The sequence below is a fragment of the Nothobranchius furzeri genome, chromosome 4 (assembly GCF_043380555.1).
Source record: "Nothobranchius furzeri strain GRZ-AD chromosome 4, NfurGRZ-RIMD1, whole genome shotgun sequence".
Classification (NCBI taxonomy): Eukaryota; Metazoa; Chordata; class Actinopteri; order Cyprinodontiformes; family Nothobranchiidae; genus Nothobranchius; species Nothobranchius furzeri.
This window is the reverse complement of record NC_091744.1, coordinates 1847679-1874618: the sequence shown is the minus strand read 5'-3', so window position 1 is coordinate 1874618 and position 26940 is coordinate 1847679. Positions and strand designations below refer to the sequence as shown.

The 26940-nt window shown below is 40.6% G+C and overlaps 2 protein-coding genes across 2 annotated transcripts; both read right to left on the bottom strand.

The window, feature by feature from the left end:
- On the bottom strand, nt 1–8747 carry LOC107391853 (CD209 antigen-like protein E). The gene is made up of 6 exons (XM_054744870.2): nt 8583–8747; nt 8368–8457; nt 5661–5744; nt 1995–2137; nt 438–538; nt 1–361 (listed from the first exon to the last, which is right to left on the bottom strand). The coding sequence occupies exons 1-6, from the start codon at nt 8683–8685 to the stop codon at nt 214–216; spliced, it is 669 nt and encodes a 222-aa protein (XP_054600845.1). The 5' UTR covers nt 8686–8747; the 3' UTR covers nt 1–213.
- Nucleotides 8748–12832: 4085 nt separating this feature from the next.
- LOC107391707 (CD209 antigen-like protein A) lies at nt 12833–15271 on the bottom strand. The gene is made up of 6 exons (XM_015969128.3): nt 15117–15271; nt 14879–14968; nt 14223–14258; nt 13968–14110; nt 13769–13869; nt 12833–13692 (listed from the first exon to the last, which is right to left on the bottom strand). The coding sequence occupies exons 1-6, from the start codon at nt 15223–15225 to the stop codon at nt 13545–13547; spliced, it is 627 nt and encodes a 208-aa protein (XP_015824614.1). The 5' UTR covers nt 15226–15271; the 3' UTR covers nt 12833–13544.
- Nucleotides 15272–26940: the final 11669 nt, after the last annotated feature.

Below are 26940 nucleotides of genomic sequence, written 5' to 3'. Positions count from 1 at the left end.
AAAAAAATCAGATTTTCAAACAAATTTAAAATTCCACAGCAAACAACAAAGTGCAATTTACAGAACAGCAGGCAGAATGTGGTGAAAACTGGTGGTTTAAACCAGTGGTTGAAAGAGTAGGTGCAGATGTTGTAATGAAAGTTCTAAAAGCAGAGCACAGAAATAAAAAGTTAAATTCAGGGATGAGACCCCGGGTGGTTGGAAAACAGCACACTAAATGTAATATTTTTTCTCACAAATCCAAAAGTTACGGTCTATGCATGGGATGTCATTCCAGCTGTTCTCCAGTTCAAAAAACCTGATTTCAACACATCCTTCATCTTTGCCTTCAAATTTGTTTGGTTCTCCAGTACCCCAGTAGCTGAAATTTATAAATAAATCAAGTTAACAGCATAAAAATGTGGAAAAACTCAAAGAACACAGAAAGAGCAATAAACCTTTTTTTCAGTGGAGTCCCATCCACCCATGTCCACTCTCCTGTCACTGTGTTGTTGTACAGACCGATCCATGTGAGCTTGTGAAACTGCCTTGTGAAGTCCTTATAAAAAAAAAAACACACATATATTAATAATATTAATTCCACAGTCAAACATAATGCTAATATTTTTATTCACATGGCTGATCTGTACCTGTTCTTCCATTTTTGGTTCTTTTTTAAAACACAGATAAGGTTTTTATTTACCTTGCTGACGGTTTTGTTTGCGGCTGCAAACATCTTCAGAGCTGACGCTGATGGTGGCGTCACTTCCTACTCCGTTCATCCACGGGCAGCAGAGGACGTTGTCGCCCTCTGCTGCCCGCTCTCCCGTCTCCAATGATGCAGTCCCATGTGCGATCCAATGAGTAAACTCCACCGTCTCTGTTCATGGTCCCACATCAACGTTTCCTTATCTCTATAGCTTCCTTTATCCATCTTTTGTATTTCTGTTGTTCGGTGTTTATGATCCTTGTGTTGTCCCAGTCCAATACATGGTTTTCTATTGTGGAGTGTTCTGTTACAGCTGACTTCTTTATTGTACTTTCTGCTTCTTGTTTTGCTGCTCTTGTGTGTCTTCGACCTGTTTCTTTCTCGCACTCCTTTCTATGTTTTATTGTTCGTGTGTTGAGTTGGCGTCCGGTTTCTCCTATGTATGTTTTATTGCAGACACTTTAAGGACGTGCGGATACCTGACATGGGCAATAAACAAAAGAAAAAAACATACAACAACAGAAAGAAAAGAACAACCTAAGCAGAGAACCAGAAACGCAGAAAGACAAGAACCAAAACCAGTGATAACCCTACCATACATCAAAGGCATGACAGAAAAAATAAGAGCAACAATGAAAAAACACAACATAAACCCACCAACAAAACCATACACAACAGTTAGAAACAGACTAGTACACCCAAAAGAAGATACCAGCTGGACTTAAATGCGGAGTCGTTTACGAAATCCCATGAAAACTCTGCAATAAAACATACATAGGAGAAACCGGACGCCAACTAAACAAACGAACAATAGAACATAGAAAGGAGTGTGAGAAAGATACAGGTCGAAAACACACAAGAGCAGCAAAACAAGAAGCAGAAAGTACAATAAAGAAGTCAGCTGTAACAGATCGCTGCACAAGAGAAAACCATGTAATGGACTGGGACAACACAAGGATCATAAACACCGAACAACAGAAATACAAAAGATGGATAAAGGAAGCTATAGAGATAAGGAGACGTGGATGTGGGACCATGAACAGAAACGATGGAGTTTACTCATTGGATCGCACATGGGACTGCATCATTGGAGAGGGGCGAGCGGGCAGCAGAGGGCGACAACGTCCTCTGCTGCCCGTGGATAAACGGAGTAGGAAGTGACGCCACCATCAGCGTCAGCTCTGAAGATGTTTGCAGCCGCAAACGAAACCGTCAGCAAGGTAAAGAGAAACCTTATCTGTGTTTTTAAAAAGAACCAAAAATGGAATAAGAAGACAAACACAGCAAGAAAGTACAAAAGATGTACCTGTTCTTCTTTGGTGTCAATAATCACCAGGTCTGCTTGTCTCTGCAGACAGTCCTTTCTACTCTCCTGCCAGGTTTTGGTGGTTGAAGAGATAAAATAGACACTTGGATGAAAATACACCCATCCCTCTTTAAAATACACATCTGTTGGGGAAAAAAGAGACTGTCTGAAACATTTAAATTATCCTCATAAAAACTGTTTCCATCATTAAAATGAACCATGGATGTAGATTTCCAATGTAAATTGTTGTCCCCTGCACTTTTTACCATCCAAAACATTATTACGCCATTTAAAAAAAATGCTTGTGTTGAAGCCTGTTTCCCATTAGAACAGTCCATAAGCTCATCTATTGGCTCTGCTGATACTTGCTTTTCACTGCCACCTGTGTACTTGACAGCTCTGCATTCCTGACATTGCATAAAAGAGCCTCTAGGCTGTAGTTTTATAGACATTTTTTGTATACTTACTGTAAAGATCCCCTCCCCCTCGGTCCCCTAAGTCACTTCCGCATCATGGGTCCCCGTAAGAACAAAGAAATGAATGCAAATCAATGGAGCTAAAAACGCTATTTTCTAATTCCGCTTGTTATGTGCCACGGATTTCACGTATGATGTCTGTGAATTTTAAAGACACATTTTGATTCCAAGAACGTGCTTATTTTTGAATGGGGGGTGGGGGGTTGAGTGGGGTGTGGGGGTGGTGGGGTAGTGGGTGGGGGTGTGGGTGTATTTTAGGTTTTGTGTGAAGATCAAATCAAATCATCCATCCAGCCATCCATTTTTTTAACCCGCTTTGTCCACTCAGGGTCGCGGGGGGGGGGGGGGGGGGGGGGCATCTCCAGCGGTCAACGGGGCAATCAGGTGGGGTACAGCCTGGACAGAGAGCCAGTCCATCGCAGGGCAACACAGAGACACACAGAACAAACAATCATGCACACACACTCTCAAACCTAAAGACAATTTAGACAGACCAGTCAACCTAACAGTCATGTTTTTAGACTGTGGGAGGAAGCCGGAGTACCCGGAGAGAACCCACGCATGCACAGTGAGAACATGCCAACTCCATGCAGAAAGATCCCAGGCCAGGAAGCGAACCCAGGACCTTCTTGCTACAAGGCAACAGCTCTAATCACTGCGCAGCCCAAATCAAATCAAAGATACTTTATTAATCCCAGGGGAAATTAGAGTTTCAATACACACAATTCAGAGATCAGAAATACATGGGCAAGACACATGACAAGAATTGGTGACTGTGGTCATTCGCAACCTTGAGTCGTGCTACCTTAATAGAGATAAGAGGGTTACATGAGGACTGGTTCAGGTGGAGGGGAAAAACAGGCACTTCAAAGTTACCCTCCCTCCAGGAGGGCAGCTTTGCTCTGCAAGAAAACACCTCAGACAGAAATGCAACAGACTCCAGACAACACAACATAAGTGTCCACTAGGAGGGGTGATGGGTTGGGACTACAGTAATCCCTCGTTTATCGCGGTAGATGCGTTCCAGACCTGGCTGCGATAGGTGAAAATCCGCGAAGTAGGGACTCCCAGCATGCCCCTCGCGGGGATTCCCTCCACGTTGCACCTACGTCACAAACCGCGGCTATAAACGGAAGTCGCCTTTCCAGCTCACCACTCAGTCATCGTTTCTTTAGATTCATGATCAGAGTTTCCAACCTACCGATCAATCCAACGAACTATCAGCTCATAGTAAGTTATCTTACTTACTTCTGGAAAGCCCGGCATTTCCGTGTCACTTCGTTGACGCTCGAACGCTCGGGGGTTTCCTAGATCAGCCGGCGTTTCACCGACGCTATCACTTCCGCCTCTGTGAAACCACGCTCCCTATTGAATTATCATATGATCACATTCTCTTTTTGTGGGTAAAACTCAAGAAAAACATTTTTTTACTTGTTTTTTTTTTAGTTTTATTACAAAAAGTGCATTTTATGATGAAATTGATGAAAAAAAAACAAGAATTTCTTGATATTTCGCATAGAAAAATACCGCGAATCAGTGAAAAATACCGCAAATCTGCAAATTCCCCCTGAAAAATGCTCCAAAGAAAAAATCCGCGAAGCAGCGAATCCGCGATGAACGAACCGCGAAGTAGCGAGGGATTACTGTACCCCAACTTCAGTACCTGCAGCCACAATGAAGCAGCGCATGTCACCTCAGCGTGTGTGTGTGTGTGTGGGGGGGGGATTGAGGGTTGCAGTGACCCTGGACGCTTCGGCGGCCTTCCCGCTATCCCGCCCAGGCTGAGAAAGGAGGCAGAGTTGAGTTGCCATAGCGACGGCACATTCCACATATCTTCTGAGGGGGGAGTTTTCGTTGGAGTCTCACAGGCTCAAGGATGCCAGATTCTGATTAGAAATTGTTTTGGGGCCAGACAGAGATAATTTCCTCTCTGTCTTACAGTTTGTTGGTCCTCAACCTCTCAGAATCCCAATAATAATGGACGTTAATCTATCCCAGTCCGTGCTGATTTGTCCACTCTATCCTTGATGGCATCCATCTTTTGTGCCAAAGAATGAATCTCCGCCAAAGTCCCAAGCTTACGATTCATCTCGACAATTATTTGAGTCTGTGAATTCACAGCACGGTGCAAACCATCTCTGAGCTCTGGGATCAGGCCAATATTCCTCGACAGCTCGTTAATTTTCCAGTAAGCCAGGTAGCCTCCCAGGCCAAAAAGCAGGAAACCTGACACCAACACCACGAATATCCACACGTCTTCAGAGTCCTCCACAGGCAGCTGAGGTAAACAGATCAAGTTCCACTGTTTCCAGGAGTCCATGATGTGTCCAACTGGGTCTGTATCGGCAGGACATCCGGGAGCCCCTTCTCCCGTTCTCATCATTGAAAAAATTTTATCAACCGCGTTGAGCGACCAGCTGACGAGATCCATTTAAATGTATTTCAGTTTCCAGTTTCCAGAAAAATGCAGAAGCAGCCGTGCACCCAGCACACACAGACAGACAAAGGTCTTGAGGATAAGATATGGAGGAGAGGAATAAAAAAAAAGCGTCTGCACCCGCCAAGAGCCGGAAGAAGAAGAAACAAGTCCAAGATTACAAATGCACTTCACGAAAGTGACGACATCGAACCAGACACGGAGAAAACTGAGAGTAAATGGCTGTAAATTCAGCAAACTTCCCACAGGAGGAAATAACCACCATAAATCTGGTCATTTGGCAAGTAGAAGCTACTTAGGGGAGAGGAGATTATGTGGTGACGTCACAAATGCGACGTGTCGATTTCTAGTTTGTAGTCATGCTATTTACGAACTTTTACAAGCTAATACATCTCAAAGTATATGTAGGCATGGTCGAAACACCCATCATTACTTTTCATTTAAATTGCAGTACAACATATGAACGATCCAGGGCGTAAGGCAAAGCAGATTAGAAAATAGCATTTTTAGCCTCCTTGACTTGCATTAATTTTTTTGTTTTTCCGGGCACCCAGGATGCGGAAGTGACTTAAGCTCCCTAGTCTGGTTGTGTCCTCCCCATTTATAAAGTGAAAACTACACCCATGAAACAAACTAATATTTATACATCCTCTGTAAAGTCACAAGTTAAACAAGTTTTCACATATAAAGTGGCACAAAATGCAATTGAAAAAAAAAAAACATTTCTGAAATCTCTTTGGTGGATTCTCTCACCAGTTAGTTTTCGTAGCTTATCCTCTCTTGGTGTGACATTTTTGCAAACTGTCTCTTGATCAAACATCTGAGTGTTTGGGGTATCTGAAAAAAAGTGGAAACATTTAGGCTAATTCAAAAATAAACATTGTATTTGTTTTATAAAATAATCTGGATTACTAACTACATTTTTATGTTGTGGATGTTTGTAACACAAGTCAAATAGAAACTCTCATGACAACATTTTGTCTTCTCTTTTAGTTCCTCTGTCTTTCAGAAATTACACAACTTTCTGTTCCTAAATTCCCCCGTTTTCTTTTTTTCTTTTTACATCAAGTCACGCTGAAGAAACAAGTTAAGCAGCAATTATTTGTACAGTTGTTATGTAACCAGAAATGGGTCAAAAGTGGGTTAAACCTCAAGAACCTTTTCTAATTAAAACAAAGATTAACCGAATATGAGTAAAGTCTGCAGTGAAGGAGAACACAGACACAAAAACAAAAACAACATGAACAACACAGAGACGCAGATGTTAACTGATCATAAAGAAAAGGAGATGATGACTAAAGAAAACAACATCTCATCAAAATAAAACAGGAAGTGAAAGAAACAAAATTTAAAAACCCAACAAAAAACACCCAACTATCAAATCCAAGATTAAACTTAAAACACACAAACACGAAAATGACTCAACTTACCCAACGCTTCTTTAATTACTTTTAGAAATATAATAAAACTGCCCAAATGTTTACATTTTAAAGGCAAAAAGTAACAACAAGCATGCTCAATGGCTGCAAAACCTGAATCTGAGTTAAAAAAAATCTACTCTAGAAAGTGTTCTAAAAAAGACCGTAGTCACAAGAAACAATTCTGTTTGTTGTTTTAATTATTCAAGGATGTGTAAACAACCATAACTGTTAGGGATGTGAATCTTAGAGCAACTCACAATTTGATTCGACTCCGATTCTTGGGGTGCCGATTCGATTCAGAATCGATTCTCGATTTAAATTGATTCACAATCAGTATTAACAAAGAGTGTCAGTTCCAGGATGAACTACTTTGTTGTACAAGTTAGTTAAAGCTATGGGACATTTTTATTTTACTTTAAACTGGTCATGCTCCAAAAATGCTAATTTACAATGTAAAATAAAGTGATTCTAAAACTGTAAACAGAAGCAATCTTTTGACCAAAAGGTAACATTTATTTTAGTTTACCTTGTAAAATATAACAAATCTGTAGTTACCCAACAGTAGCTTTGAAAGCAATACGGTCAAATACTTTTCAAGTATGTGTAGAAACAAGTTACATGAGTAATCCTGAGTACTCATTTATCAACTTAGAAAATAAATATGAGAATATCTCAAATTTCTGAGTATGGAAAAAATTACATTTAAGTGCCCTCTCATCAGCAGATTCAAACATAAATCATCTCGATTTATGGGACCACAAAAGTAAACGGAGTTCTGACTCTCCTAACAAAGATCAAAAAAGTGCATCTCAAACCTGCAACATGCCAAATATTTGAGTTCTTGGAATCGATTCTGAACCTTTGTGAATCGATTCTGAATCTTTATAAATAAGAATCCAGATTCAGACTTGAATCGACTTTTTACAGCACCTCTAAAAACTGTAATGTAAAATGAAGTTAAAGTTGAAAAAATACCATTTGCATAATGTACTAAGTGCTTTTAGAGAGCAGAGTTGTTTAAAAATGGGCTGCAGCACTGGCATTTTGGCTATATTCAGACTAGCTGTTAGCTTATCAAGCCCATTGGACTTGATCTATTTTTTCAGACTGAGGCCTTTCAAGAAGTTATCTCCAACTATACATCTATGGATCCATCCATCCATTCTCTTCCACTTATCCGGGGTCGGTTTGCTGGGGCAGCAACCTAAGCAGGGAGGCCCAGACTTCCCTCTCCCATTTGGGTCAGCTCCTCTGGGGGAATCCCAAGGTGTTCCCTGGCCAGCCGAGAAGTCCAGCGTGTCCTGGGTCTTCCTTTAGGTCTCCTCCCATTTGGACGTGCACAGAAAACCTCACAAGGGAGGCGTCCAGGATGCCTGAGATACCTCAACTGGCTCCTCTCGATATGGAGGAGGAGGAGGACCAAGCTTCTCACCCTATTGGAGAGCCCAGCCACCCTGCGGAGAAAACTCATTTTGTTTCTTCCACTTGGATTCCCAATCTAATTCTTTGGGTCACTACCCAAAACTCGTGATAGGTGAGGGTTGGAATGTAGATCGACCAGTAAATTGAGAGCTTTGCCTTCCAGCACAGTTCTCTCTTCACCACAGCAGACCGGTACAACGGCCGCATCACTGCAGATGTAACAGCAATCTGCTGCAGTCAATCTCCCACTCTATCTTTTCCTCACTCATGAACAAAACCCCGAAACTCCTCCACTTAATGCAGGACCTCATCCCTGACAAGGAGAAGGCATTTTTCCTTTTCCCTTTTCCAACTCAAGACCATGGTCTTGGATGTAGTGGAGCTGATTCTCATATGTATGGATAGAATGTCACTTTTTCAAACTTGAATTTGACTCAAGACACAATTTAGTAGATGTTTGAAACAGGTTGTGTCACCAGCGTCACCGGTCCATAAGAGTCAAATGTTGACTAGTCAACCTGAAAAAGAAGGATTGCAGCCCAAATACAATTTGTTATTAATAAAAATGAAAGTCCTACGTTGCACTTAGTGAAAATATACAGTAAAGCTATACTTACAGAAAAGCACACGCAGGCACACATTCAAAGAAACTTGTAGAATGCACAGCAGTCCAAAACTAACAGCAACCACCCTCATCATCCGTAGCCCTAAATGGAGAAAACACAAACAAATAAATAAATAGTTTCTGGAACCTCTATATAGCAGTGATTTTCAGTTATCTTACACAATATCTTCATTTGTATTTTGCTTAATGTTCCTGTCATTGTCTTACCTGGATGTGTTTCAGTTTCTCTGCTTGATGCACCTGGTGCATTTACATAATCCACTCTGATCCCAGCATGATCTTTATGAACAGCTCTCACCATCGTACACATAAGCAGGCACACTGACAGCTAAGAAATTAGTGCTCTACAACTTTCTAACATGCAATGACATTCCCCTTTTGTGCATTTCTCTTTCCTGACAAATGACCACATGCTTGTTCTTCCTCTTTTAGTCATTTTAAAATTATTTCCTCATAGTTTAAAATGCCACATAAGTTTCAGTTTTACATCTTTAATTACCTTTAAATGATTTAATGTGATTATTTTTTTTATCTTTGCTCAGAAACTAATGTTCCTAACCCTTAAATACCAAATTAACTTAATTCATTATAATCTGAGATACCTTTTCCCCAAGCAAATTAAGGAAATTTATAGATTTCACAATTAAAATATTGAGAATGAGCAACAACCACTAAACCAGCTGAAGTGGCTGTTGAATTTCAATTTTTATTATATGACAATAAACAATAAAAGATCAGCATACAATTTACTTAGCTTTGTATGCTTGAAGACAATTTTCGTTATCGTTTATTTAATCAAGTATTGATGACATCATCGTGACTTCCTGTGACACTTTTCTAATTTTCTGATATTACTCATATTTTTCTATAAATGGTAGCGTGTCCACTGCATCATGGGGCCATTTACCTCATTCAAAGACAAACAATGACTTTCAGTTTTAGACAAAGATTATTGAATATAAAAAATAGAGGAATAATTTTTAACATACACATAGTGAGGAGCTGATCTGAGCTTCATTGGTCACAAAGACTAAAACTTGATCAACGTATTATCATCAGCAAGACTTAGAGGTCACATGTCCAGTTCAGCCCTAGAAAAACTCATTCATGCATTCATCTCCAGCCAGCTGGACTATTGCAATGGCCTTTTAGCTGGTCTTCCATACAAAGCTGCGAAGCCACTGCAGCTTATTCAGGATGCTGGTGCTAGAGCAGGGGTGTCAAACTCATTTTAGCTCAGGGGCCACATTGAGGGAAATCTAGTCCCAAGTGGGCCGGACCGGTAAATTAAAAACAACTTCAGATTGTTTTGTTTTAATACAATCAATATAAAACAAAGCTGGAGCCTGAGGACAGTGTATCCAAAATAGTACAAGTACGACACCTGTGTACTTGAAAAAAAAATCAACAAATAAAAAAAACATTCCTTAGTGATTCAAAGAGCTTACAGATCACATGGCTAGATCAGTTTCATGCAGCACTTAAAATATATTTGACTCATTTTACTTTACATCTTTTAGCTTTCACCAGCACATCAACATCAGAAGTCACATCCTGAGTGGCGGCCAACTTCAGGATGTGATTCAAGTTCTTGTGTGAGCCTTGAGCGCAGCTTTGTTTTATTCATACTCATTACAGAGAAAACTTGCTCACAAAGATACGTTTATTTTCACTCTACATTGTAAAGTATGAAAATAAAGTTCACACAACCATCTTGCGGGCCTGATTCAACCCGCTTGCGGGCCAGATGCGGCCCGCGGGCCGCATATTTGACACCCCTATGCTAGAGTCTTAACAAGAACCAAGAGAACCGAGCACATCACCCCTGCTCTTGAATCTCTACACTGGTTACCAGTAAACTATAGAAGTGAATTCAAAGTGCTTCTACTAGTTCACAAATCACTCAATGGCATGGGTCCAGAATACATGTCAGATCTTCTTCAGGTATCCCAGCAGGGCTCTAAGATCCTTAGGAAACAGCAAAGTGAGCTTGTAGAACTCCAGATCAGAACCACACAGGTGGAGCGGCTTTTAGCTACTATGCTGCACACAGATAGAATCAGTTTCCTTATGACCTCAAATGTGCCCCAACTCTAGTAACTTTAAAATCAAAATGGAAAAGTTTCATGTATTCATCAGCCTTTGAATTGTTGTTTCTTATGCTGCACCTTCTGCGCTGTAACTGCTCATCCTCTAACTTTGTCTTTTTTCTGATTCTCAACTCTGAAATTAATTTGTGCATTTAATTTGATTTAGATTTATTTGTGTATTTTAATTGTACTGTCACATTATTTTAATGTGCGTGCTATTCTCGTTAATGGAAAGCACATTGAATTCCCTTTGTCTATGAAATGGGCTATACAAATAAAGCTGCCTTGCCTAATAATGAAACAGGTGAACTAAAAGGGAACAATGAAATTACTTAGGGACCAACACAAAATATGATAATCCCTTCAGATGGCAGCATTGAGTCTTTCTCATTCATGTATGTCTTTAGTCCCTGACAGCAGCTGTGAGTGTTTTATTTAGAAAGTTCATAAGTGAATTCACAGCTGCTGAAATGTCTCAGCAGGAAAACCACATCAGACATTTTATTTCATTGAAAGTTGCTTTGGACAAAAGCGTCTATCAAATATAGATACTGAGAAACATTTGTTGTTATCTAGAGCTGTTGCCTTGCAGCAAGAAGGTCCTGGGTTCGCTTCCCGGCCTGGGATCTTTCTGCATGGAGTTTGCATGTTCTCCCTGTGCATGCGTGGATTCTCTCCGGGTACTCCGGCTTCCTCCCACAGTCCAAAAACATGACTGTTAGGTTGATTGGTCCGTCTAAATTGTCCTTAGGTGTGAGTGTGTGTGTGTGCATTGTTGTTTGTTCTGTGTGTCTCTGTGTTGCCCTGCGATGGACAGGCTCTCTGTCCAGGGTGTACCCCGCCTGATTGCCCGTTGACTGCTGGAGATTGGCACCAGCCCCCCCCCCCCCCCCCCCCCCCCCCCCCCCCGCGACCCTGCGTGGACAAGCGGGTTCAGAAAATGGATGGATGGCATTTGCTTTTTTCACTGTCAACAATTTCATCTTTTACTCACAGTTTAAACCATTTAAAACTGGTCGTCATGAGCTTTGTGTAGTGACCGAAAGAATGTGATTGTGGATACAAGCAGCCGAAAGGAGTTTTCTACGCAGGGTGTCCTGGGCTCTCCCTTAGAAACAAGATGAGGAGCTTGGGAATCCAGGAGGGCTCAGAGTAGATTCACTGCTCCTCCACGTTGAGAGGAGCCAGTTGAGGTGGCTCTGGGCACGTCCAACCGGGAGGAGCCCTAAAGAAAGACACAGGACATGCTGGATGTTTCTCAGCTGGCCAGGAAGCTCCTTGGGATTCAATGGAGGAGCTGGTCTAGGTGGCTGGGGAGAGAGAAGTCTGGGCCTCTCTGCTTAGGCTGCTGTTTCTGCAACCAGACTCCGGATAAGCAGACGAAAATGGATGAAAGGATGGATGGAATGTTTTATTTCAGTTTTACCAGATGCAACAGCAGACACTTTGGGGTTTTCACCATCATCATGTCTCACAGTGATAGTCCTGGTTGTTGCATCATGTGGTCGACTGACTTTTAGGATGACTTCTGATTTATCCAGAAACTGTTTCACTCAAGTGAGTCCGCTGGTGCAACACGTTCTCACACCCGAAGCGTCCAAAATGACTTCATTTTTCAATGCTTCGGGTGTGAGTATGTGTTGGTTGGTGAGCTGCTTCTTCTTTCAACAGCCCACATTAAGAAACACCTTACTCTTTCTTTGAGAGGAAGATACATTTAGTGTTTTAAGGTGGTACTGCAGTTTAGTTTATTTGCACACAAAACGATCAATAAAACATATACAGTAAAAAAGAACAGTTGTGCAGGAGAGATTATGAAGACCCAAAGGTCTTATGAAGGCACCTTCCCAAAGACATAAGCTACTTTTGCAGCAGAAACAAACAAGTCACGTGCAGTTTAAAAATATAAAAACGTAGACACATCATGTGCTATTTGAGAACAACATAACGTTTAACAGTTTTTTTTAATGAAGTGCAGTTGTAGCTTCAAGAGTTGGAGGTAGTATATTCCAAAAAGGCCCTCTATATTTTAATGTATTTTGTTTACTTGAAAGCTTGCAAAATGGTAGATAAAAAGTCATTACATTGTGATTTTGTATAAATAAATAAATAAATAAATAAATAATTACATTTTTTTAAATGTTTTTTTATTACAGACTCAAATAAAAAAACAAAAAGGTAACCCCCAAGGCTGTGTGTTTGGCTCACTGCTGATTTTGACTGTGAACTTGTGTGCCGTTCTTGTTTATTAATAGCCCATGTGATTGCTTATGAATCATTATTTACCTTTTATTATTACTTTTATTTGATTAAAAATGCAGAGGTGGAAACTGAATTTATAACCTCATTTGAGTTTTTACAATTGTGGTATGTATTTGTCTGGAATTTTTTTATTTTTTCAAACTGATTTAAAGTGTAAAACATTGGAATTTTCAGTGGATTCAAACACACAGAGCAAAGTACAGAACAGCAGAACAAATGTGATGAAAACAGGATGTTTAAACACATCCAGTGTTAGAAAAGCAGGTGCAGGTGTAATGAAGGAATAAAAACAAGTTCTGAGTTCAGAGCAGAGACTAGAGAAGGTAAAAACAGACACGAGAGACCCCTGGTGGACAGAAAACAGTTCAATAAAAAGGTCGTTTTTAAAAAGCTGGAAATTTAAAGGGAACAAACAAAAAGGAAATTCTAAACAAGACTTTAAGCGGCTTTTGTTCTGCTACAACAAATACGGTAACACAAGATAAATCTGACTCTTCTTGGTGATAAAATTTAAGTAATAACACAATTTTCAATTTCAAAGGATTTCCCAATCATATGTTTTTTTTCTAGAGTCATCATCATCCATTGACTTTATTTTATCATCTGGTTCAGAGAAAGAGAGGCTGACACACTGTGTTTTGCATTTAGCATTAACAACCATTCAATTATCATTTGGTCCATCGGAATAAACAATGCAATATTTATACATACATATTTTAATGACATTTTCTTTTCTGCTGCCACTAAAACATTAAATAAACAGTTAATTAAATAATCTGACCATCTTGTTTCTGAGTTTTCTGGGGATTGGTTTGAGTTATAGAGCTAAGTTTTTCTCACAAATCCAGAAGTTTTTATTTGTGCATCCGATGTCATTCCAACTGTTGTCTTGATTAAAAAACCTTGACTCCACACATAGTTCACTATTGTTTTCTAGGTTGTTTGGTTCTTCAGGACCCCAGTAGCTAAAATAAAATAAAAATAATACATTAAATTAAAGAAACATAGTTGATGATGTTAAAAAACAAAACAAACATTAACCTTTTGGTCAGAGGAGTCCCGTCCACCCATGTCCACCGTCTTGTCTTTGTGTTGTTAAAAAGCCCGATCCATATGAATCTGTTAAACTTTCTTGTGAAGTCCTTAAAATATTACAAAATGTAGTATTATTACATAGTATTAGTAATAATCATAATGTGTCACTCTCAATATTTATATATTTTCGGATCTGCAGGCCAACCTGTTCTTCTTTGGTGTTAATAACCACCAGGTCTGCTTGTCTTTGCAGACAGTCCTTTCTACTCTCATGCCAGGTGTTAGAAGTGGAAGACACGTAGTAGAGTCCTGGATGCAAATAAACCCATCCTTGTTTAAAATACTGATCTGTGAAAGGAGAAAAATAAACCTTAGACATTTTCATTTAAACTTACACAAACAGCCATGAACATAAATGAATGCTCATTTTAAAGATTTGAAATGTGTTTAATCCCCTCACCAGTCAGTTCCTTTAGCTTGTTCTCAGCTGGAGGATCTGAAATAAGTTAAAAATGTGTCACATAAAATTAAAACAATATTACCATCAAATACAGTTTTATGTAAGATGAGTCTAATTTAAATCTCTATGAATGTAGTTCTATCTTATCTATGTTTATGTATTTAGCAGACACTTTTGTCCAAAGCAACTTACAAGTTATTTTGTGTAGTTCAGAGATTTCACTAGCTTTGTTTACTTAAAAAACAGGAAGACAAAAACAACATCAACTGAGAGGAAATCTAGGACTCAGTGAACACAGAAGATAAAAGAACATTATGAAAAGGTGATGACTGCAAAAGAAAGGATCAGGAAGGCTAAATTAGGAAGGAAGTGACTCCACAAAATAAAAGAGGCAAGAAAGAAGAAGTTCTGAGACATTAACCAAAACTCAAGACTCATTGAAGTATAAAACAATCCCAAATATGTAGATTTTGTCTAAAATATATTCACAAAACACTAGAAGGATTTAGAAGGATTATTATTTCTTTAAAAAACATTTTGAGTACATAACTGAGGACAAATCCTTAATCAGATCTGCCTCTGTGATTAATCAGAACAAAAAAAGTCCCGTCACGCCTCTAGAGGGCTGTGTGAAAACACACGCTAGCTCTACTTACACACAAAGACACGCAGACAAACATTCAGAGTCACTTGTAGAATGCACAGGAGTCCAAAACTAACAGCAACCACCCTCACCAACTTTAGCCCTGGATGGAGAAACACAAACAAACCATTGATTTTTGTAAACTTTTGTTAAAAGCAGGTTTGTTCCAGTTTTCTGGATGTGGCTCCTCTTGCTTTTGGATGCATATTTAGCTTAATGTTTACACTAATGATGTTAAATCTCCGTCTTACCTGGACATGCTTCAGTTCCTTTACCTGAGTGACTTCTGCTTGATGCATCTGGTTCATTTACATAATCCACACTGATCCCAGCGGGCTCTCTTTGAACAGCTGTCGCCATCTTACATGCAAACCGCCTCACTGACAAACAACAAGAAAGGATTGGTCTGCAGAAGTTTTTTATGTAAAGCACTTCTCCTTTTGAGCATTTTGATTTCCAAACATGTTGGCACACACATTTTCTTCCCCTTTCAGTTACTTAAGAATTATTTGTTCATCCAGTGAAGAACAAAGATGCATCTTTATAACGTACAAAAGTCTCAGTTTTACATCAAGGCCTAACTTAATCTAGTGAAAAATAATTGACAGCTTTAAAATATTTAAAATGATAGCTAGGTAGGCGACAGTTAAATGTTCTTTTAGCTCTGTAAACTTTGGTAGAAAACAATTCTTTCTGTCGTTCCTGCAGCTGTTTGATGACAACATCATGGCTTTAGGACATTTCTGTGTTGCATATATTTCTCTCCAACTTCTTCTTTAATGGGGGTTTATTCATGGGGTAATTTTCCATCTTCAAATCAGAGTTGCACCTTTCAGAATTAAACAATAAATATTAAATACACAGCATACTTTTGTAGTATCAACTCAGTTAGTCTGGGATGTTGTTCAGTCACTTATGTGGCAGAGGGAGTGACAATGACATTAACAGCAGGTGCACCAAAGAGGCACCAATGAGATAATTTCAAATTCAGCAAGAGTTTCCCTTCATTTTTTGTCAGCTTTTCAGTAGGTTTGCATGAGACAGGATCAATGTTACTAGTAACACGAGGAGATACCTGGGCCCAGGATCGCTGGGTTATTCCATCCTGGTCCTCAGGGCATGATTCATTCAGATATGTTGTCTTGTTTTACTGAAGGGTTTGTTGGTGAGCTTCTTTTTTCTAATCTTTTAGAAATACCCTCCTCTGCCCCCCAATTTTATTTGCACCTTATACACTTCCACTGACGACATTCCACACAAACACACACTTAGGGCCTTGGGAGTGAGCACATTCAACGGCATTTGGCAGGGGGATATTTCAGCCTCCTCCCGAGTGCCGGTGCCCACTTCCAATTTTAAACCGCACTTAGACACTGATGGCTGAGGGTGTAAGTGGGGTGGTGCAGTGGCATCAGCTGGCATATGCTGGATGATGCCCGCACTGCCCACTCACCACAGCCATGGAATACACCTCATGATCACACAACACTATATTGGAGCAGGCGGAGGGAGACTAGGGGTCTTAGCCACCTCTGTTGTTGCTTGGCTTCCTGGGGCTGAAGGCTAGGAGGGAGATCTGGCCGTCTGGTTGGGGTCTGGGGTGGTGGGTTGCTGTGCTCAGCGTTGGGCGGGGGAGCCTGCTCATCAGCACCCCAGCAGAAAGGGTCAAACTCTGGTTACCGGTGATGGTTGTACCCAATGTGCAGCAGTACCGGGACCAGAGTGAATAGGGTGTGTATGGGGAGCATGAGTGGGTGTCCGGCATGCATTTTTGTAAGTCTTGGGTTGTATGTGCATGTGTGAGCATGAGGGAGGGAGCGTGTGACTGTGTTTGTGTATGACTGTATATGTCAGGTGGGGCCTTTGGGTCCTCCCCTCTCCTGGAACTTCTCTTGATGATATAGATCTCTGTCCCCCCTCCCCCGCCACACCTGGTGTGGGGGCTTGTGCCTTGGTCTGCCTGAGTGTTCGTGGCAACCGGGTCTGGGGGTTTAAGATTTTGGCATCTGCCTGTTAGATCTCGGTGGCTGCCTGGTGGGGTCTGGGTCCCTGGGCTCTGCTGGGTCCCCGGCGGGGGTGGTCGCCCCTGGGTCCCGGGTCGCTGGGTCCCGGGCTTGGCCGGCTAGGGGGTGGGAGGCTGCGGGCGGGCCTGTGGGCTTGCCGCTGATATCTCCAGGGACTCTGCCGGCTGCTGGTTGTGGCCCCCCGGGGCGATCCTCTGTGCCTCTCGAGGGGGGCGGGGGCCTTTAAGGTTGCAGTCTCCTTGGGGTTCCTGTGTTCTGGGGCAGCGCCTGGATCTCTGGGACTTGGAGCTCCCCCCGTCTCCTGCGCATCTTTGGGGGGCGGATCTGTGGTCCCTCACACTCTCTATTGGACGCTCCTATAGAGAAACCTTACATAAACAAGCGCGTGTACACACACAGGTGCTCACATGGTGCTCTCAAAAGTATGGGCTTGGGCACGTTAAACACAGGTCTTAAGACTATGGTGGGCACTTAATGCGTTGTGATTTATTATCGTGATTCTTCAGTTAAGCAATGTTGATTATATATATATATATTTTCTTTTCATCAAGTTGACGCAGTGATAGGTAGATCTTGTATTGTTGTTGTGTCCCTTTGTTTTTTTTTTGTCTTTTTTTCTGCAGGTCTAGAAGCAGACTCTTGTTCATTATTGTTTATTTTTGTGGAACCCCACCACCCCCCACCCCCCACCCCCTCCCCACCTTTTCTTTTCCTTTCTCTTTCACCTCTGTCTCCGTGTCTGGTCGGAATTACAAAGCATTCAACAACAACAACAATAAAGTTTTAAGTATCAGGCGTGACATTAAAAGCAAACGCTTTGATGCTCCACCTGAGAATAAATCTGTAAGGCTTGTTACCAGCATTCAGACATCAATTCTGCTTGCTTCACAGCCAGACAGGACACGGTGAAAAAAAAATAAAAAAAAAGAAATACCCTCCTCTTTTTGTGAGGAGTAAATATAATCTAGTGTTGTCTGATGTCACTGCAGTCAAAATACAACAACTTTGTTTTCACCAAGGACCCTCCCTCCCGAAAAAAAAGTACGCTCTGCTCTTTGGTGGTTTGTGTGTGTGTGTGTGTGTGTGTGTGTGTGTGTGTGTGTGTGTGTGTGTGTGTGTGTGTGTGTGTGTGTGTGTGTGTGTGTGTGTGCGTGTGTGTGTGTGTGTGTGTGCGTCTTCGAAGGTTAGTGATATGTGTCATCTGTGTTTTTGCATAGGTTATGCAATGGCCTATGAATCATAACTATTCCTTTGCAGAGACAGAAATGCTAATAATCCCACCAAATTTTGCACAAGTGACCGACACATTTTAAACAAACTTTAATAGTGAAACTCTTTGAATATTCAACAAACAGCAAAACACTCTGTACAGAAATGCAGACCACATTTGTTGAAATGTGGTCTGCTGTTGCAACAAAGGAAAAAAGCAGTAGAGCAGAAACAGGAAACAGCAAAAAACAGGCACTGGAAACAACTTGTTGAAGAAAAAAAGCACACTAAAAATAGAGAAAGAAAAAAACTGTGAATAAAAAACTTAACACCAAAGTCTATTTTAAAAATGAACGCTCAAAAAATAAGTTATGTTCATGGACTTGAAATTTGAGATTATTTTTTTCTTCCCCATTATGAAAATGTTCCAACAAATGTGAATACGTAATAAGTCCGGTAAACAACATGGCTAAAAGGGAAATCTTCCTCCTATGGACAATAACATTCAGAATAATTTTAGATTTTTATTATATATTTGAGACGCATGATCACATTCAGTTATATTTGTTTTTGTGTACGGTTTAGAAAAAGAAAGCAAGGAAACAAGAGTATGGGCCTTTGTTTTCTCAGCATTAAGATAGATAGATATAGATAAATGATAGATAGATAGATGATAGATGGATAGATAGATAGATAGATAGATAGATAGATAGATAGATAGATAGATAGATAGATAGATAGATAGATAGATAGATAGATAGATGATAGATAGATAGATAATTATTTTTGTGTCTTACATACATTGTAAGCCCCAGTAGGCTTATAAGACACCACACCATCAACATTTACAAATGACAAACATATATAATACACCATACAATTATTTATTTATATAAGCAGCTCTGCTGCCTCAACCAGGCATTACAAACAAAAGTAGCTTATTTATACACATTAAAATTAAATAAGCATTTCGTCTAGTTGTCATCATTGAACCAAAACATGTTAGGCTTTTGGACTAACAGATCACCAAATAATACATTTCTAAAATCATCATTTGTTGGACAAAATAATACTAAATGAATTTCATTTTCAACCTCTCCCAAATCGCAAAGCCTAAAGCCTAAAATCTGTCTTCTTCAGGTGTTTGAGTGAACCTACCAGTCTCTACGGCTAGGGGAAGGATCCCAGTTTGCAGCTGAAATATAAAAGATTTTTGGTTTCTTGTCAGGTTTGCCTTTATCTCCGTTTCAAATAGATCTTTAATTTGTAAATAAGTCCTTAGCTTTGGCTTAGCCTTGTTCCCGATCAACCTATTATATTTAAAATTAGACATCAAATGGGATCTAATTTCATTAACAGAACAAAACAAATGATTACAACATCCATGCTTAGAGTTTAGCAACAGCAAAAACAGTCAGAAGTTCAGCAGCCCAAGGGGACTTATTTTTACTCCATATAAAAACTATTTTGCACTCTAATTTCAGGCAGGTTAATGAGACGATTCCATAATCTAACCAGGGACCCCCTGCCGCTGACCCCCACACACCAGCAGCATAATTTAACACATGGAACACACAAGCAGCAAACATTCCATTATCATTTGGTGCATTAGAAAACAATTAAATATTAGAAAACTTGCTTTAAACTGACAGAACTCTTTATATTTTTAATTCCAATAAAGATGTGAAAACAATTCTTGCTCGTTGTTAAAAGAGAGCATATAAACAAAACATTGTAATCATCTCATTACTATTTGTTTTTAAAATAATAACCTTTCTGGGGTTAAACTGGAGTTACAGAAACACAGTTTTTTCACAAATACCAAAATTTCTGCTTCTACATGGTCTGTCATTCCAACCGTCAACCTGCTCACGATACTTTATCTCAACACATCCTTCATTGCCTCCGAGTTGGTTTGGTTCTCCAAGAGCCCAGTAGCTGAAATGTTAACACAAATATATGATTATACACTGCTGGTCGGAAAAGCTTACACGGAACACCACGACCAAGTGGCTGGTATAGTATACAGGAACATCTGTGCAAAGTATAGACTGGAAGCCCCAAGGTCAAGGTGGGAAATATCCCCTAAGGTGGTTGAGAACAAGAGAGTCAAAATCCTGTGGGACTTCCAGATCCAAAACGGCAAAACGGTGATGGGGAACCAACCGAATATTGTGTTGGTAGATAAACAACAGAGGACAGCCGTTGTGGTTGATGTGGCAATACCAAGTGATTGGCAACATCAGAAAAAAGGAACAAGAGAAACTAGAGAAGTACCAGTGCCTATAACAAGAACTTGAGAAAGCCTGGAGAAGGAAGGTCTCGGTGGCACCCATGGTCATCAGGGCAATCGGGACAGTAACCCCTAGACTGGAGGTGTGGCTAAAGCAGATCCCAGGAAAAACATGAACAACAGAAAAGTGCAGTTCTAGGAACGGCTAAGACACTGAGCGAATCAAATCAAATCATATCAATCAATCAAAGATACTTTATTAATCCCAGAGGGAAATTAGATTTTCAGTACACACAATTCAGAGATCAGACATACATGGGCAAGACAAAACCCCTCGAGCTCCCAGGCTTCCCTTCCCTAGAGGACTTGAGCTTGGAAGAATGAATGAGTATAAGTATACACACACACACACACACACACACACACACACACACACACACACACACACACACACACACACACACACACACACACACACACACACACACACACACACACACAACACACACACACACACACACACACACACACACACACACACACACACACACACACACACACACACACACACACGTTCCATGTAAGCTTTCCCTACCAGCAGTGTATGTACATATATACAGAGAGAAAGCAAGTAAATAAAATACAAATAGCAAGAACCTTTTGTTTAGTTGAGTCCCATCCACCCATGTCCACTGTCTTGTCACTGTGTCCTTATACAGCCCAATCCATGTGGATTTGTCAAACTTTCTTGCAAATTCCTTGAAATGTGCACATAAAAATGTTAATAATTGTGAAAAATAATAATAGCAACTTCACATATGAAGTATTTACATTTTGGTCAGCTCGACCTGGGCTTGGTGTGGACAGCTCACCCCAGCACAGCCAGACTGTATTTATACAGCCTTCTCAGGTTTAGTAAACAAACATGAACAGTATTGCTTTTGGAGACTCTGACACGAAGCACGCAGCTTCCTACACTCATCACTGATCAGCAGTGCTGCCATTGGCTCCTCTACCATCCTAAAGCACTCTTGGCAGAGGGTCAGTCCTCGGACAACCACAGCCGGCTCGAGCTGCTGTCAGAGAAGGTGTTTACCCCACTGCATCCAGATTGCTAATGAATCACGCATTTGCAATACTGTTGCTGGCTGATTCACCAATAAAATGCTTTCATTAGAGGGTAGGCATGAGAATGACAAAACGTCAGCCGATCAATCAATTCATTGGTGAGTGTGTATGATCGGCTTGGTACAAAACAACAACAACAGAGAAGCAGGGTGGAGAAAAGTGGTTGGCTTTGCACAGACAACGTCATTGTAAATGCAATGGCCCCACGGGCCCAGACCGAGCTGACCTTACACAGGCTGATATCCGATCCGTACCTGTTCTTCTTTGGTGTTAATAACCGCCAGGTCTGCTTCTCTTTGCAGACAGTCCTCTCTACTCTCTTGCCAGGTTTTTCTGGTAGAGGAGATGTAATACAGACTTGGTTGAATATACACCCATCCTTGTTTAAAATACTCATCTGTTGAAAAGACAGAGAACGCATTTCATATGTTTCCATCATGAGTTCCCTTTATCTTTTTATTAAGATGAACTTGCAATCATAAAGTTTTAAACGCTGAAGCTAAAAGAAGAAAATCTCATGTTTTAACTTTGCTTTCAGGTACAGTATACATATTAGGACATTCTCAGTTCACAGGAAAACATCATCAGACATCAGATGATGTGGCCTCAGACATCAGACCATTGAGGAAAAAGAAGTGGTGTTGTTGTCTTTGGACAACGATTTGACCTTGGTTTTTGTATGTCGTCATTTCTGATGATTTTCCTCCATCGTCTGATGTATGAGGCTGTTTGAGCTGATGTCGGACGTTTTCCAGAGACCCGAGGATGTTCTAAATTGTACACAATTATGGGCAAGTTACTACTCAACAATAGAACACACATAGATTAAAAGTGTTATGAAATGTTTTGGGGAAAAAAGATGTGTTTTTTGAATTCTCTCACCAGTCAGTTTTTGTAGATTCTCTGCTGGAGAATCTGGAAAAATTAGAAAAAGTTATCACATAACTTGTAATACTAAATATAATTAAATATGTTTTATAATATTGAAGGAAATAAATAGACGTATATTTTTTTAAGTACACACATTTATAGGAGTCAAACAAAACGTCTTTGATTATAATTGTCTTCTTTGTTTTGTATAGTTCTTCTACACTGCAAGTTTTTTTTCCCTTTTCTATTGATATCCCCAATTTTTAAATAACCAAGGTTCAAGGGTCACACAGGTTTGCTTTTATATTTGGCATCTTGGGCGGGCGTGTTTCTTTACTTTGCAGATGACAATAAAGGCTTTTGAACTTTGAACACATGCTGGGAACAAAAAAAATTAACAAAATTTTAACCAGGGTATGAAGTATACAGAGGCTTCTGAGGGTGCCCTGTGAGACGGGGTGGGTTTTTTTTTTGCCTCGGTCCATGCCTTGAACATCTTAGGTGTGTTCTTGCTGTGTTGTGGTTCTAATCCCATGCTGTCGTTCTTTTTTTAAAACACAGAAACAGTTTTGTTACCTGTTTTCCCGTGCTACGTTTCGTCTGCGGCTGCAGACTTCCTCAGGCTGACGCTGATGGTGGTGTCACTTCCTTCTCCGTTTATCTGCGGGCAGCAGAGGACGTTATCGCCCTCTGCTGCCCCCTCTCCCCTCTCTCTACCCTTAATGAAACCAGTTTGGTCAGGGTGTATTATGAAGGTCTTTCATTTTTATGGGATATTACTTCATGTAACCTACGCATAGAAATCCTAACACATTTTTTTCATTTTCAAGTGGATGGAAGTGAGCATTTGTGTTGAATAGTAGCAAGTGTTTTCAGTATTACAGTATATTAAATTCACCATAATAAGAGTAGCTCATGTTCAACTCATGTTTACTCAAAAACGAGTATCAATATTAAATAATTAGAATACACGTTTCATATACATCCCATGAGACATTTTTAAAATTTCTTAACATTTCTCACCTTACTATTCAAAGATATATTAAAAGTACATCATACACACTTTAGCCAAATGAACGTCCATGTAGCTTCCCAAAGATATTCGTCAAGCGTGATCGTCTACTTCGCCGGAGCCTACACACAAATGTTTACTACCGTAACTGTTCAAACGTTTGCACAATCTTTGTAATTCCAATGGTTTCAGAAATGTGATACTCCATGCTTTTCAGAGGTGTACAACACATTACGGTAATATGACGGAGTTCCTGTCCGGGAGGAAAAGACTATGCCGTTAGAACAATGGAGGAGCGGAGGAATTGTTTTGGAGGCGTATTTTCAAGATAGTCGGACTATCCGTGCTCATTGACATGTGCTACTATGGGGCACGCGCAGACCGATTTTTCAAGGCTCTGTTGGAGTTTCACAAATCAGGGAAAGGTTTCACAAATTCCACACTGTGTTTTATTTGATCTGCTATTATTGTAGAATAATCTAGAACAGGTTTGAACCGTGTGGCTGTAGTAGTTTTTGAGCTAGAGCAGATTAAAGATGGTCAGAGTAGAGAAAAATTGGGTGTAATGGCCCTTTAGCCGTTTCCCGAATCGGAAGCTAACTTCAGCCGGAAACTTTCTGCTGGAAAGCTGAAGATTATCCCGGAGTGGAGAATGCTAAATGGTTTCCTTGGTAAGTGTTGCTGGTTTCATTATTATTTTTTAAAATATTTTTATTAATGTTCAAATAGCATAACAATAAGTTCATATTCAGAAAATTCACACGGAATTTCTGATTCAGCAGAGGCAATAACAGCCTGAATGAGCATAAAGCAAGATCAAAACTTAAGATAACTTTTTCATTTTATTAAAATACTTTCTTTTAAGATTATAGATTGTATTAAATTAATACTGCAATAATTTAAGCTGCGTGTTTATAGTTAGTTTTTGCGCCTTTAAACATGCTTCAGTCCATTAAAATTCATCTATTTCTTCTTGAATGTCTTTCCACTATCATGTGATTAATTTGTCAACATTTCTAAATGTTGTAAGCTATTGTACTTAGCAGAAAATCTTTTTAATTAAATGTGTTGATTAAATGTAAACAGAGCAAATAAAATAAACATATTTGCTCTGTTTACATAGTTTAATGATACCTAGTGGTTATTTACTGGTACTACTGCCTTAACATTGACACTCCCAGTGGATAAGATGAGGATAATTTATTAGCATTTAATACAGCTGTGTAATGACGTAAAAATTATTAATATAAAAAAATAGTCTGGTAGAATGTTTTACATACAAACAACCAATTTGTAACCAAAAACTAGGCTATGTAAAATGTGAATGAACTTTTATTAGTAACTTTGGTAAGTTTCAGATTTCAATTCATTAAATAACATCGATGGAGGGGAGGGGGGAGGGGGGGGGGCAAAAAATGCAGCCTGCCTAGTGTAGTCCATTTATTTAATCCGGCTCTGTCTATAATGCTGCTTCCGTGATCTCATGAGCAACCTTGCCACTTTGGAAGGGTGAGGGGGGAGAGGGGGGGTCCAACCTGTATAAGCTCAGCTGACATGTTTACATGCAGAATAAAGTTGGATTCCTAACACATTATCTGGGTGCTTCATTCTGATTGGAAACAGTTCGCCGTCAGCTGGACTAACACATTTATATGCATTTTAAAAAAACAACTTATCTCAAAATCTCCATTTTGGGGAAGCAGCAGTCGGCGGGATTTGGCTAATTACTGGAATGGCTTGGACTAATTTGTGAAACGCTCTTCAAACCAGCATAACCCAGTTCAAACTCCATCAAGCTGGTGAGTCACATGTAAAAGACACTAAGCTACAAAATCTAGCAGCCAAGCTACTAGAACTAAATAATTACAGTACTAGAAGCTTTGCTGGGACTCTCACTCAATGCTAATGCTAACTACAGCTAAACTACAGCATAAACACTCACTTGTGGCTAATCCGAGTCCACTGCTACAAAGCTGAGACTGTGATGCGATGCTTTTATAAACTACAGCCAAAGGCTGTGACACCTTACATGGGACCTGGTTACGTTGCATGGGACGTTTCACCCATTGGTCGAGACAGATTTCAAACTTCTGTTGTAAATTTGTGTAAACTATTTTTGAGCTGAAGAGGGCGCTAGACTGAAGGTTTTAGGCTGGATTTTACGTTTTTAAAGAAAATGCACCAAAATGCAAACGTAATGACTACATATGTCTACAACAACATAATACACTTATTTATACAAGTTCCCAGCAAAAAAGGTTAATTTTGGTATGACTTGCAAAAGTTTGGTTATCTGAAGTACATGTAAACACATTGAATGTCACTACTGTTAGCCTGAGGAGATACCTGAACTGGACCATATTGTGATGGACAGAAGACGGAAGCTGCCGGGCTCTGAGGGTGTGGTGAATGGACACCGGCTGGTCCTCGTTACGGATAACGAGGCCAGGGAGGATAAAAAGGTGACAGGTCTACTGAGAGGGGTGCGTGGTCGACCTGTCATTTTGGCACCGAACTTTGGGGGGTGGGGTCGTTCGCAGTTGGTTAGGGCTGCCGGCGACGAAGACAGTTAAGCAGGCGTACAGCATTCCAGTGTTAGGAGGGAAGGCTGGTTGCCTTCTTTAGGTAGCGAGGGCTGGGCATAGTGGATGCCAAGACCACGCCGATATCTGCTGCCACGGACTTTGGCAGTTGGACTTACGCTGTGGAATTACCCGCCGTCCTCGCAAGCTGCACCCTGGGGCGTTGGACGGCGTTGGAAGCTCAGACCCCGGGGAGGGGGGTCACCGCATCTGAGACAGCTAAGTACCACTGCTTGTGTGACTCATGCTGGACAGCTGGTTCTGTGAGAGAGGGCTTGGGCCGTGGTGTTTTGTTATTGTGTCTTATTGTTGAGTATGTAATAAAGTGTGTCATTTTATAAGTCGTTGCCTACTGGTGGTGTTTTCAGGTTCTGTCTGGAGGGCAAGATATTCTGCCCGTGCTGCCCACGGCTACTTACATTACACTGGTGTCAGACGTGGGATCTAGCAATCCAGAATGTCAGAACCTGAACATAACACACCTCCACCGGTGAGATCTGCTGAAAATCAGCCCGTGAGCGCAGCGGCTCGGCCGATTTTTATGCCGGAGAGCTTTTCCGGTGTTGGCCGTGAATGGGCAGACTGGGCTGAACAATTTGAAATGGCAGCCGATGTAAATAACTGGGATGAGCCCCTTAAGTTGAAGTTTATGTGTCTTCTGTTGTCTGACAAGGCTCGAGAGGTTTATAATGGCTTGTCGGGAAGTGTTAAAGCTAATTACGCCATGTTGAAAGAGCAGATGGGGAAGTGTTTGGATCCGTGTGACAGTACTGATTGGAATAGAGCTGTTTTCTCCACTCGACGTAGATGGCATAATGAAAGTGTTCGTGAATTTGGGATGGCATTACGACGGGCTGCCGTTAAAGTTTATCCGACAGCGGATCCCAACACACAAGACCTGTTGGCTAAAGATCAGTTTGTAGCTCATGTGGGGAATGGAGACATGAGAGTGAGTTTACGGAGTGCTAAGCCTGCGTCGCTTGAGGCAGCCATCAACCTGGCGGCGGAGCTTGAGCT

What these genes read in the sequence shown, in the direction of transcription:
- LOC107391707 (XM_015969128.3), bottom strand. Translation starts at nt 15,225, where the DNA reads ATGGCGACAGCTGTTCAAAGAGAGCCCGCTGGGATCAGTGTGGATTAT. An exon ending in AGGAACTGAAGCATGTCCAG is followed by an intron (nt 14,969 to 15,116) that starts GTAAGACGGAGA and finishes TTCTCCATCCAG; the next exon opens with GGCTAAAGTTGGTGAGGGTG. An exon ending in GGGACTCCTCTGACCAAAAG is followed by an intron (nt 13,693 to 13,768) that starts GTTAATGTTTGT and finishes ATTTTATTTTAG; the next exon opens with CTACTGGGGTCCTGAAGAAC.
- LOC107391853 (XM_054744870.2), bottom strand. Translation starts at nt 8,685, where the DNA reads ATGTGTACGATGGTGAGAGCTGTTCATAAAGATCATGCTGGGATCAGA. An exon ending in AGAAACTGAAACACATCCAG is followed by an intron (nt 8,458 to 8,582) that starts GTAAGACAATGA and finishes TTCTCCATTTAG; the next exon opens with GGCTACGGATGATGAGGGTG. An exon ending in TTGACACCAAAGAAGAACAG is followed by an intron (nt 539 to 1,994) that starts GTACATCTTTTG and finishes TTTTTTTATAAG; the next exon opens with GACTTCACAAGGCAGTTTCA.